This window comes from Seriola dumerili, unplaced genomic scaffold (genome assembly GCF_002260705.1).
Source record: "Seriola dumerili isolate Sdu_G_001 unplaced genomic scaffold, Sdu_1.0 BDQW01000025.1, whole genome shotgun sequence".
In the NCBI taxonomy this organism is placed as follows: Eukaryota; Metazoa; Chordata; class Actinopteri; order Carangiformes; family Carangidae; genus Seriola; species Seriola dumerili.
This window is the reverse complement of record NW_019174280.1, coordinates 16,119,699-16,133,647: the sequence shown is the minus strand read 5'-3', so window position 1 is coordinate 16,133,647 and position 13,949 is coordinate 16,119,699. Positions and strand designations below refer to the sequence as shown.

Sequence of the window (13,949 nt, the reverse complement as noted above, 5' to 3'; positions counted from 1 at the left end):
TCTCTGAGAATTTATTTGGGGGATGGACACTGGCTTTGTGTGGTAATACGACCACAAGCAAGAGAAAAGTTATTATTTGAAGCATATCTTTAGTTTATATTTATATATCATATGTTTAGTTTGAACATGACGACTGATTGGAAAGTCATCAGCTAAGGAGGGTTCGACTGCAGCCTGTAACACCTCAAGCCATGCCGTGAGGTGTTAATAAGTCTATGTTTTACTATTGATATTATTCATTCATATTTGCTTGCGTAATTGCGTAGGTTGATATTACATACATAATTTGATGTCAATTTTTCACATACAGAACAAGGTTGTGTTTCAGGAAGAAGATTGTTGGCAGCAGAAGTGAAGTTGAAAATAGAATATCGAGAGAGAAAAGTCACATTAGCTGTCCAGTCTGACACTTTTCACATAAAGATTTATTGATTTGACAACATCTTCAAACCATGCAGCCTGCTGTCCTGCTGGAAGGTGTGTGTAGCTGTGATGATGTGTGTTTGTTTTTTGGCTGCGGCTGCCACTGCACTGGAAGTTGCCGAGCTGAACTGCACAGACATGATGACATGATCCGCCTCAACAACTGCATCCCTGGCCCAGTTTATCCTCTTAGCACTGAAAGGACAGTAAGCCAAAGCTGCATCGGTGCAGGTCATGAGGGTGGAAGTGCTCAGAGGGGGCAGTATCAGTTTGGGGCACTGGCACCGAAGCCACAGTCATGTGCTACTGCTTACAGGAAAATGTGGGACTGAGTAAAATTTGTGTGGGGTTTGTCACAGATGTTATTGTATCTCTTTTTCAGGTGGTACGAAAAATGATGTGGTTGATGGACCATGTGTTCAAATACACGAACTTTGGCCTAGTGTCCTTGATCCATGGGGACTTCTTCATCAGACAGGTAAGACTGAGAGGGATGATGGCTGTGGACAGACGTGTGGGAGGGCTGCTCAGCCCCAGTGGGTCAGACTGACCCTTTGTTGTGAGGGCAGCTGGAACAGAGCAGCCAGCTCCGACACACCTACACAAGGAGCCTACAGGGCTCCTACGGGTCAGGAAATACCTGAAATATGCAAGTTTTAGAGTTTGATTATTGATAGATTAATCGACAGAATATCATACAAGTGGGTGAATCCACTCTCACAAATCATTTGTAATAACTGTATGAGCTGGGCTGTGCAATATGGGGAAAAATGTAATCTTGTTTTTTGTTTGTTTGTTTTCAGGGTCAGTTCACAATTTTAATCAATTTATTTTCCTGCAAAATACAGGAAAATTATGTCATAACATTTCATAGGCTTTAATGCTGAAGACAGTTGTGAAAGAATAATGAAGCACCTGCAACAGTGCAAGGCTTTCATTGTTATGACTATTTGAAAATACCACACAGCAATGGACTGTTAATATCAGACTCCTCAACTAAGTACAGTACAGACATTCACTTTAATGATCAGTTTCAGCACAGGTGAAGCAGAGAAGAGCGTGCACTAATTCATCTGCTTCTTCTGTTTGTGCTTTGTGACATCAGTCTGATATCTGCAGACAGCTGCTAGTTAGCATTAGCTTACTAGCCTCAGTGGGGCTGTTTTTTAAAGTCACGACAGTCCTCCGGACTGTAGCAGGTGCATGCATATAGTGTGACTGTTCGAGTCGCAGTGTACAGTGCTGTGGTGACTCAAGACAGCTAATGAAGCCAGACAACATCTTTGTTACTTTATGACTGAAAATAAACTTTTGTTCAAACTTTTGTTTTTACAATGTATGCACTTAAAATATTCACCCAGCCCAAACCACTGTATGACAAAATACACCAGTTTAAATATTTGATGCTGTAGATGTTGGTAAAGAGCTGATCTGTTTTCTCAGTGGTCATGTTTTCTCTATGGGGCTAAACAGTACAAAAGTTTAAAAATATCATTACTTCTTATTAAAGGACAGCACTGCTGATGGGTTGCCACCATTAATAACGACACGTGTTTGTCCATATTTGATTTTGTCTGAAGATAAATGAAAAAGCCCACACATCCTCTCTCACTTTTTTTGAGCTGTAGAAACGCGATGGCAAGAGGGAATTCAATTTTTTTGGGTCATGGAAATGCTTCGCTATGGAATTTCACATCAGGCACTGTGCCGAGGGTGAAGCACCATGAGCCTGCTAAAGTGGAAGGCCTGAGCAGGCTCACTCATTTCTGCCATCTTCCTCCCTGCGTGATTCCCCTCTGGCATTCAAGTGTGCGCATTCTTGACATCCTTCCCCAGAATACTTCACACGTCCACACAGCACAGCAAGCATCTGCCCCAGCCTCCCAAGCATCTGGTGACCACTCAGGCTGGCAGACATGTCTCCAGCATCATTATGCACAGCACAACACAGCATGCTTTTGATGGCAGTCACACAGTTACTTATGGTATGGGGTTTTAATTACACTTTTTCTGGGAGCACACGTGTGCTTAACCTTTTAAAACTTAGAAGAACCTTAAATTAGAGGCATTATTCAAGGATTTTCAAACCCACAACGTGTAAGAATTCATATTCTTAATACACTCAAAATCATCACATCAGTGACCAGCGGCCAACCTGGCCAACATGTGATAAACACAAGTTCTTACAAGAAGAAATTATAAGAATGGGATCTAATAGTGGTCTAGTGAGTATTAACAGCTTTGATGTAGAGAAAATCCAGGATAGTTTTTACTTGTTAAATGGCAGCAGGCAACAGGAAAAAAGTTAAAGCATTGCTGTGTTTGATCCAAAGACATTGTGCTAATAAAGTACCTCTGCATCTAGTAAATGTTCGCAGTGATTATCCCCTGACCAGTGGCTACTGCATGCACACTCTGTCTGTATCTATGTATATCCTTGGTTCCATTTGACTAAAGCATGTGGGAGCGTGGCTGCAATAAAGCTGTTTGCTTGAGAAACAGGTGGCCTAACATCAGAGACCTTGAGTGGATAAACCCAGTGATAATACAGTTGAATCCAAATGCAAGACACCATTCTATTCATTTAAAAAGAAAGGATATTCTTCTGACACTGGGAAAGCAGGAGAAGTAACTCTCCTTCTCCCCACTACACTGACAGTCTGACTCTTACAGACACATAGTTGAGTATATTTCCTTCAATCCACTTGGCTCTTAAAGCTAGAGTAAAATCAGAACAGTCTTGAGGTCATGTATAAGTTTGTGATCTCTCTCTCTCGCACGCTCTCTCGCTCTCTCCGTGTTTTTAAAGCAGAGCAGCTAAGAATAGTTCTTCAGTAGTTTTTGTTTTGCCAATAAATCTGTAGTGTTGTAAGCAGTTTTACTACATACAGCTCCATAGATCAAACACACGTGTGCTAACATGACACACACACACACACAGAATCCAGCCCAGCTTTGCTAATGCTTTTAGAATAGCTTTTGACCAGGCCTAACTAGAAATCAATCCCACTCCTCCTCGTCCCATCACTGCTAATGCTCTTAATGTTATCAAGGCCATCAGGTTTTGCATCCATTTCAGTCGTGCCATTAATGTTTCTCTGAGTGCCCCACAGTGTTACTGCAGCTAACTTCGGATTTGTTTATTTGCTGACAAAACCTTCCATCTAATGAAGTTAATGAATTTAGCATTTAGCTTCAATTGCTTTGTTTGTTCGGGATACTTAAATACCTTCCAACTCTGAGAAATGATGGCACTTTAAGAATTAGCTTCTACCTTTTCTAAACTAATAGTGGCTTGACACAGCTGTGACCACACTGAAATCTTCCATATGTGACCAAATTATTAGCTGAACCGTGATGTTGTGTTACGTTGTCTGAATGTATTTTTCCGTTGTTCCTACAGGGTAAAGCTCACAGAGACAAGCAGCTGGTCTACCTGAAAGATCACCTAGACAAATACTACCACAGCCGTGACAGGAAGTGGATAGTGCTGTTCCCCGAGGGTGGCTTCCTGCGCAAGCGGCGGGAAACCAGCCAGTTATTTGCTAAGAAGCACTCGCTCCCCCACCTGACCCACGTCACGTTGCCTCGTCTCGGGGCCACCCACGTCATCCTGAAAACCCTGTCCGCCCAGCAGGAGAACGGCAGCGTGGGCAGCGAGACCGGGACCCCAAACCAGACAGGTAACTTAACACATAACACACCAAAACTTTAGTCAGAATCCCTCAAAAGAAGGATGAAGATTTGTAAGTTTATAGGTACAATTTTTTATATATTTAGGATTTGAAAGACAAAAATGAACACATAGAAAGTCAGCAAAAATTAGGCAAAATCAGAGGGTTAAACCACAAGGAAGTGTCTTTGGCTCAACTCAGTGTTAAAGTATGTGACAAGGAGGGGAAATAAGCCAGGTTTAAATGCCATTGTATGTTGTATTTTTAAAACATAAACAACATTTACCACAAAAGGATAAGCAGCTCAATCAGTAATATATGAAGCTTTTGCTTCTATAAATGTTTTTTTACTTATTTGTCCCTTTTTATAAAAGGTTGAACCAGTAAAATATTAGTTATAAAAAAATAATCTAAGAAGTGTATGGTTGAGTAAAATGACAAACAATCCAAAACCTGGAGATGTAGAGGCACAGAGGAGCGGGGGTCTGAGAGCAGGATTGGCTTGAAAAGGGAAGGACATAACTGCACAATAGCTAAATAAACAAGTCAGTCATGTTTTTCCAGCTTCTTAAAATCTATAAATAAGCTCTTATTTGTTCACTTCTAAAAACAAACATTCTATAGAAATCCTAACCCTTTTAAGTGTTTTTTTTTTTTTTTAAATTCCTGCATCCTGAACTTGAGAATTGATCCCAGAATAATGACAGGTCACTCCAGAACGCCTCCTTTTCTTCAGTTTTCAATATAACAACATTTTAAAATGAAACAGTACTGTGTGACAGCACACTTCAGCAAACTAGCTGCTGCTCTCTAACACGTTTCACTCGGAGAACTTTTACAAATCAACAGCAATCCCATAAAAAGACCGAATTTTCAGAGTAGCAGTCATTCACTTGAAATGTTGAAACTGATTTTGAGTATGTTTTATTCAGCCTTTTGTGATGTGATGGATTTGAAGGTGTTGTTTGAAGTTGCAGATTGTGTTTTTTTTTCATTGAGGATTGTGGGCCTCAAAAAGTAGAATGCTATTTCTGGGGAAGTCAGTTTTATTTTTTCTTTCTTCAGTGTACTTCAGTCTTTGTGAACTGTCCAGCTGTAGTGTGCGCTATAGTTGTTGCTCAAATGTTAGCTAGAGGGCCAGGGATGGAGCATGCTTCAAACATGAAGCGTTAAATCATCACCTCTGTGTCCCACTGTCCTCTGGGAATCCTGTTTTAAATGAAAGGTGACTGGTGGTAAAGATTGCCGGGAGAGGAGAGGGGTGACATGCACAGAGGTGCCAGAAATTGCATCAAGGTCCCTGAAACCACAGTGGTGATTTGCAGAAGAGTAATTTTTCTGTCTAGAGACCAGCCCTAAATTCAGCCAATGAGCGGGAAGACGCTCTGCAATTAACAAGCTTTGAGATTGAAAATTTCTTCTTTTTTTTTTCTTTTTTTTTTGTCACTTTATTTGTAACAATTTAAAGATGTTTTACAAAAGAAGAGAAAACAAACAACACGGTATGGAGACCAAGTGAGGTGCACATTTTTTATTCTATTTTTGTTGTGCAGGTGATCCACTCATCTCATTTTCTGGGGATGGTCTGCCCTTATTGCCCAAGGGAAACGTCTCATGCAACGTCATGTTTCTCTCACAAATACATCCCTTACTATGCCATTATCTTAGCCTAGTGCAATTCCATTTATACCAGTTTACATTTTTAATCAATCCAAGATACAAAAACGTGCTGTCCTCAGGGATCTCATAACCTAAAATTCTGCTTATGATTAAACATATTCTCCCAAAATACGTTAATGACATGACCACAAGATATAGGAATGTTAAGAATTCATGTGCCCACATAAAGTGCAATTAGTGTGAATTTTCTTATGCTGAATTTGATGAACAAAAGTTTGAATGTTTTTTCAACTACCTGGATCAGGGCCTTGTTTCAAAAGGAGGGTTAGTACGCCCTTAAATCTAGACTGTGGACTAATGTAAAAAATACCTGTTCAGGGTTTTACTCAGCAAAATTACCCAGATAACTCAGTAAACCTCCTTCTTGGAACCATCCTCAGCAAAACAGCACGGCATTAAAATGGCCATAAACATAGAGATACAATGATTCCCCCATTCCTGTGCACACTGCACACTCAGTTTACCCAGTGGACTCTCCTGGCTTTGGTTCAAAATCCATTTTAAGAGTGTGCTGTGTTAATAGTAATTCAGAGAGACTTTAGCCAGCATTATTGGGAATGTGGTTCAGGGATTTGAGCCTTCCTTGAGTTTGCTAACACAGCTCTGTGTCCAACAGCCTCAGCACTAACGACAAAATGCCGTCTGTTTATCCCTCTGCAGGATGGACTGTCAAACCAAAGGAGTATCTCTTAATTGGCCTTGTAAAATTTAGATACAACAAGCTCAGTGCTGTTTATGTGCTAAAGTATGTGCTGTGTGTGCAGTTTTTTGTTTTTGGCTTGTCTGCTAATTTAGCACAAAGTCTTTAACCATCTCATCAGTGTCAACAAACACTGATGATCACAGACGTTTTGTTTGTAACCTCTGACAGGAAGGGGAAATTTTTTTTTTTAAGGTTTTAGACATGTCAGTATTAGTCTTTTCTAATTGAACATTATGGGTTTCACTGCTTTTGTGTACTGTACTTCCAGTTTATATCCCAGTTCATTCTTTATGTACATGTCCCTGTGTCCTTTCCTCTGTTCCTGCAGCTCAGGAGGAGGGGAAGCTGGTTGCTGCAGTAGGGCTTGTCCTTCCACTTGAATCTAGCTAATGGCATTAAAACCTAGGGCAAAAAAAAACACACGTACCCAGAAGAGCATTATGTCCCTCACTATCGTGTGTATGTGTGTGTGTGTTGTGTGTGTTTGTGTGTGTGTGGTTGATCAAAGACACAGCTCTGTCTCCCTCTGACCCTCCCTGATGCTCTGCAGAGGTGCCCAGAGCTTGCTGACTCACACAGACAAATGGGCCACTTGGAGAAAATAGGATTTGATGTAAATGTGTATGCCGCTGTGTATCAGCCATGCAATGTCACCCGGGCTAAATACACTGCTCAGCACAGATACAAAGCACATGGGTCAATGGTTGACAGTGTACTTCATAGCCTGCAGAAAGGCTCCGTTTTGCAGCTAAGACTGATAAGGTTTATATATGTTATAAAACAGTTGGCAGGCAAGCAAAGTTCAAAGCTGTGAGTCATGTAGGGTGTGAATGAGGTTCCATATGACCCACAGGTAAACATGTTTCATAGCACCGACCAATCAGAGACTGTTTTTACCCACAGTTTAGTCTGTAGGAGGGACAAGTGTGGGCTTGAAGTGTTGTAATTGGCCCGCAGAGTGGCCTGATAGAGAGCCAGATATCTGCCAGTGTATTTCCTTCCTCTAAGTGTTTACAGAAGGACAGGGCCTCTCTGATGTCATTTTAAATTACCACGACTGCTGTTATTACAGTATTGTTTGTCACGGTGTAAAGGGCACTGACGATACCTTGGATCAGGGCCCTGTTCTTTGGCTGGCCACACAGGAGACGATGGCTGCCTTTCAGCACACTTGGACAGAGATCTGGATCCAATTACACACACAGGGATAGCTCTGGTGGTAGCCATTCCCATCAGTACCACTGCCTACCAAGTCACTGTAACATTGGTATGAATAAGCCAGCAGCTTGTCCCTCACCTGCGTATTTCTGGCTCCTTTATCTGGAGTTAAAGTTCTCAAACAGATTTACACTACGCAAACAGAGGTGTGCACTCTTAGGTCTGGTGTCTATCATGGGTTTCTGCCCTCATTACGTGTGTGTGTGTGTGTAGGTGTACATCTATGCAGTAAGCAAAACACACAATAAAGGCTGGCATTTTTAGGTTTTACTGGATGCAATTGTGAAACTGTTAAAACAGTATTTGGCAACAAATTTTATTATTGCAAATCAAAAAACAATATCATAAATAAGCATTAAACCAAAAGTGTTGTAAAATTGAAATTAGAATAGTGACAAGTGAAGGGGGCTCCAACTAACAATTATTTTTATCGATTAATCTGTTTATAATTTTCTCATTTAATCAAAAAGTTGTTTCATGTCAATATTTGCCTGGTTACACATCTGACAAAATAGTGGATGTAACAATGTCAGTTAAATTGCAACTGCTATAGAGTGCTGCAGGGATGATGTATTTTTGTAGTCCAACCCAGAAGTTAGCATCACCTTGGTTCCCTCGACCAAAAACCAGTGAGATTTGTTCGTTGGCTTTTGAATTATTGCACAAAATTAAACGTTTTGTTCAGCAAAATAATTTTCATAAAACGATCAGCACTTTTATGATTTTTGAAGCCTAAATACAATCACCAGAAGTGAAAAGCTAATGTTGGGATATAAACAAAGTACACTAGGGTCACATAATTTAAGTGTCACCAACACTAAGCTTCCAACTTGTTATTTGATTTAGTGCGCTTACCTGTTCTACATAAGTCTTTCCTCTTAGAGGGTTAGTAATACTTTGCAAGAGCGTGAGTATAAACACAGCAAGCCTGTAAAGGCTGGTGAGTAAATCAGGCAACATTGTACACCTAAATCAAAGGAACTCTGTGTTTATAAAACTCCACTCATTTGGTAATATCTCTGTCGCACTCTTTCACCCCGTGCTCCTCATTTCCACTATTTTATGTGTGTGAAAGGGTTGAAATTATGACTTGTTAACAACGTTTTCTGTTTTACTGCTGTTGACCCTGACAAGGTGTAATGTAAAGGCGCTGTTGTCAGTTGTAAAAAATGTAGCTTCGCTTTGTCACGCAGGCATGGCATGTTTACTTAACATAAAGAAACCAGTGTGCTCAGAGTGGGGGGTGCTTGCTCTATAGTAATAGCAGGGCTGGGACATTAGTCAAGCAGTCAAAGACACTGCACTGCTTCAGATCAGCTTCATTTCAGATTTACTGACTGAGGCTGCTGGTGTTCTCCCTTTCACATTTGACAAGCTCGTGCAGTCGTCACCTTAAAGGAACGCTCCCCGGCTTGTTTGCTGTCACAACCCACTGTCAGATGTTAAGGTTGTTATCAGTTTTATCTCTGTGTTTCCAGGAAATAAACATATCTGGTACGTGTCTAGACTAGCTGCTAAATGCAGTGGGAAACGTGAAGCCTCCATTTATAATGAAGAAATATGCCTTGCACTCCGCAGTGCTGTTTGGTCGGTCACCTCTTGTATGTTTCTCAACATTCACCCCTCCCAGTAATGACACACATTGACTGTCTGTGGAAAGTCACTGCATCCTTAGAGTCAAAGTCGCGGCATATTTCACACATGTATGTTTGTGTCAACGTCCTGCAGTTGTGGAATTATTAACAGACAAGGAATTTAATGTAGAGAAGAAACATTAGCCTCATCATGTCCGTCTTTTCATTTATTTCTTTTATTTCTGTCTGCGTATGTGCAGGTGAGTGAAGTGCTGACCCTGCATAACGTACATAAATAGTTTTTCACATGCGCCCCACAGCTGACTCCCAAACTGTATCACGTGTCTAGTACTCCCTCTCCCATCTGTCATCTTTCGCCTTCCTCTCTCATTCCCCCTTCTCTCCTTTTCCACATTGTCTGTCTGTCTTACCCTTTCATAAATTATAGTTAATAAATTGGAATAACAAAATACAAGAAAGTACACTTTCATAGTCATTCATTATGGCGGGCGACAGCCAGGACCAGAGGCATTATGTTTTCGTCTGTCCGTCCATCTGTCCCATTCTCGGGAACGCAATATCTCTGTAACACTTTGAGGGAAATTCTTCAAATTTAGCACAAACATTTACTTGGACTCGAGGATGAACTAATTAGATTTTGGTGGTCAAAGGTCAAGATCAGATTGACTGCACAAAACACTTTAGCCATAACTCCATAACTGAATTTCAAACAAAGGAGTTTCAAATCAAACAAATTTTTTTTTTATGATTCTGGATAAACAGGGATTAAATCCTGAAACTAGTCTGAGTGGTGGAGGCATACAACTACGAGGTAGTAATTCTAGTTTCACTGTGACTCATAAGTGTAGCTGCCAGCCAAATTCTGTCAAGTTGGTGCTTGGTCTTCCACCAGCCACTTTGGCAGGTATCCATCCTTCATTTGGCTTCACTGCTATGATATGAAAATATCCACATACTAGTTACAGACACTGTCCTTAAGATGGAGGAGCAGGTTGATGGAATTGACTCTCTACCAGCTGCTGGGCTGCTGTGCTGGAGACTCATCTTGACCTCTAAGACCTTGTGGCTTGTGTGGGAGTTAAACAAGAAGACTGTCACTGTGATGATTATTGGAATACGGCATATACCTAAAATACAAGGCTAAGTTTGAGTATGTTTTAGCTAGCTCCCTGTGTGTCAACTCTCTTTCTGTATTTGTGTTTCTTCCATGACAGGTAACAAGCGTAAAGGCCTGCATTGGGTAATAGACGTGACCATAGCTTACCCTAAAGCAAGACCCATGGACATTCAGACCTGGATCTTTGGCTACAGGCCTCCTACAGTCACACATGTACATTACAGGTAAGGATAAATGTCTGTCATTACATTCAGCTTTCACTTTTCCATCTGAGGTTTGTTCTAACCTATTTTCAGAACTGCAATTTGTCATTCACATGAGAGGGAACACCAGAACCATTATTGCTATGCAAATTCATTATGCAGCCTACATGCAAAGAAACTGCATCACATGAAAATGCACCACATTGCATCGCAAAGGAAGTGCAACATAATGTTAGTAGACTTTAAACATTTTAGACCTGTATTGGTGCTTTCAGGTTATGATACTAATAAAGTGACTTTGCTCATGTCACATTCCAGCTCTCATAACCCTCCCCATGTCTATGTCTTTTATAAATTTTCTCCATGAGAGGAATCATATTACAAGAGAGTCACATCACAGATCTGTAATAGAGTTACAAGTCACTTAGATTTGATACACAGAGACTTTGAGACTCCACAATATTCATATTACTCACTTTACCAGTGTTCACATATACAGAGGAAGAACTTATCACTGATTTTTAAGTCCACCCACTGATGACACAAGTTCACTGCAGAAAAACCCACCTTGCATGCCTATTAAATCAGCAGAACACACTTGATAGTAAAGAGTTACAGCATGCCTTCACATGTGACAAAACATTTCAGTCATCATGTCATTTCATGTAAGCCAAATGTTGCCTTGATTTTCTCCCTCTTTGATTAGAGTCGGCTTCGGATAAGGCTTATTTAACATAACTTGTTTAATTAGATTTCAGAGTGTTTACTCCAGGTCTGCCTTTGTATACAAGTAATGACATTTTTAGACTCAAGTGATTTAAAAAAAGAAAAAATGTATACATATATTATTTTAAACCTGAAAAAATAAATGAGTTGATCAACAAAATTAGTCATTTAATAATTTATTTCATTTTTAATAATATTCACTGGTTTTAGCTTCTCAAATGTGAGGATTATCTGCTCTTCTTTGTCGTATATTGTAACAAAATATTTTGGGGTTTAGGACTGTTGGTGCGGCATCACCTTGGGCATTGGGAAATTACATTGGACATTTTTCACATTTCACAGGCAAAGCAATGAATTGATTGATTGAGAACATAATCAGCAGTGTAGATAGTAAAATAATCATCAGTTGCTGACATACATCAGTTTATTTGAATAGTTTTAAACCAATTTTTTTCATAGATTTGACTAATGTTCTACTGTTAGTGTACAAGTATTTGACTGTGTCGATTTTTGCAAATGTTTAAGACACATTCAAAGAAATTCCAGTTGGTGATATTGTAGCGTTACTGGGTTTTAATGGAAATGTTGACGTGGTAGAATGGCAACAGGACTTCTCATAGATCACACAGAAAAATGGAAATGCAGGACATAATAGAAATTAACCCGCATTATTCACAATCACCATCCTTTGTTCTGTAGCTAAGAATATCACTGCTCTTATGCAAAGTGAATGCATTGCCCCTCCATGTTGTCCTGCTCTCACTGCCCTCCAGGTTCCCCTCTGTTGCTAATCCATCCACTTGAGGATATGATGAAGGTGGGCCAGGATTAGATTTTCTGTAGACTCAGTTCAAGATAGATGAGGTCCTCTGTGCATTGTCTTGACAAGGTAGATCGCAAGGGACGTATCCCAGCTCAAACAGGAGTCATCAGGCAGAAGTCATCTCGACCCTTAATATTCTTTTGCACCCCTGACCAACCTCCGTGACACAGCTCGTGTATGTGTGTACACTTCTGTGTGCAGGGTGGGATAGGGCAAAGTAAAAGGTGATTTATGAGCCCTGGCTTGCCAGACCCTCTCAGGAGGCTTCTCTGGCCGCTTGGACTAAAGCTAAGGACTCATTAAGTCTGTAATTAGACGAGCAGAGGATGCACTAGTCCCACCCCACCTCGGGGACTCTCTAATCAGCCATCGACACAATCAGCTTCCCCCGCTTGGTCGGCAGCTCTGCATCCTGGGTACGGGCAGGGAGGCACCCAACCAAGCTACAGACACAGCTGTTCCTGTTATAAGTGTGCGCACACAGTTCTGACTGTGTAGACGGCACTGATCATAGAGAAGTTAGGCCCGTGCTGGTACAGGTGCAGAGTCAACAAGAGGATTAATGTGCCCGTGGGGGAGTGAGCAATATGATGCACTTTGGTGATGCAGATAGAAGAGTGTGCCACCCCACGACAGTGTTTCTGCTGTGTCAGTCTGGGACAATTTCTACAGTGAGTGCTGCGTTTTTTCACCAGCCTGCCTGCAAATTATAAAATGGTAATAATAACATTGATAAGACTTCACTTTAATTGCTGCGCTTTTGAAATCAGACATCGTCAGAGAAACACGAACGATACGAGTCACACAAGAGTCATACAGGTGAGAAGAAAGGTTTCACCTGTCCAGCTAACCATTCACAGCGTCTTTATTCACGTCATCTACAATGACAACACACGCAGAATAACTTCAGACAAATCTATTAAGAAGAATTGAATGATACTTGACCATTGGTTGAAGTGTTTTGAGAGTACATATCAGGCTTCAGGTTGTTTCAACAGACTCTGTGTTGCATCTTTTATCTGAAAGTTTGTCTTTCTCAATGCCACAAAAGGACGAAAAACAGGTTTACTTAAGAAGGGGAAGGTCAGGGATTTTGTTCTCGGGGGAAGTCGGTGAATTTTACAAATAGGACACATTACGGCACCATACTGCAAAGTAGTTTGAGTCTGTTGCATTAGATGGTGGTTTTCAGCATTGCAACGTAGTCAAGACAAAGGGGAATTTTTTATTTCAATTTGCACATGACCAAGAGCTACTTTGGACTTGAAACATTGTACTTTTCCAAATGCAATAAAGTTGACATTTTTAGAGGAGCATTTAACAGTAATGCAAGACACAAATTGAACTAAACAAGACTAGATCAAATGGCTGGACTGCGTCGTATTTGCATTCTGCCTTGTGTCAGATCGTTTCACTTCTTTATCTTTTTGCTTCTCTCCTAGTCTCTGTTCTCACAAATACGAATCTGTGATAAAGCTGTTCTCATTTATATGTTTTCCTGTTTCTGTTTTCAGACAACAGAACAAGTTTGAAATAGTGACTGAAACGCAGCCCATTAAGACTGCATGTTAACCAGCAGTCACTTCCAAACCATTTCTAAGCTGCTGCCCTGCTAATATCCTAATTTTATAACTGCAACGGTGTCTGACAAAATCACCAAATATAGAAGTTAAAGACAACAGCTGTGTGTTGTGATTTCGGCTATATTTACTTGTAAAATGATCACTGAGAGAGTTAGAAGCTCGTTCACGTCAGCTGTTGTGTGGTCAGCACAGAGAGGTGTGCCT

General features: G+C 40.6%; 1 protein-coding gene across 2 annotated transcripts in view; it reads left to right on the top strand.

Annotated features, from left to right (window-relative positions):
- lpgat1 (lysophosphatidylglycerol acyltransferase 1) overlaps window positions 1–13,949 on the top strand; it is a 46,569-nt gene that overhangs the window by 19,686 nt on the left and 12,934 nt on the right. For both annotated transcript variants that reach the window (XM_022769511.1, XM_022769517.1), the window contains exons 4-6: window positions 806–901; window positions 3,827–4,106; window positions 10,508–10,634. In XM_022769511.1, the coding sequence (XP_022625232.1) occupies window positions 806–901; window positions 3,827–4,106; window positions 10,508–10,634 (503 nt within the window). The remainder of the gene's footprint in view (window positions 1–805; window positions 902–3,826; window positions 4,107–10,507; window positions 10,635–13,949) is intronic.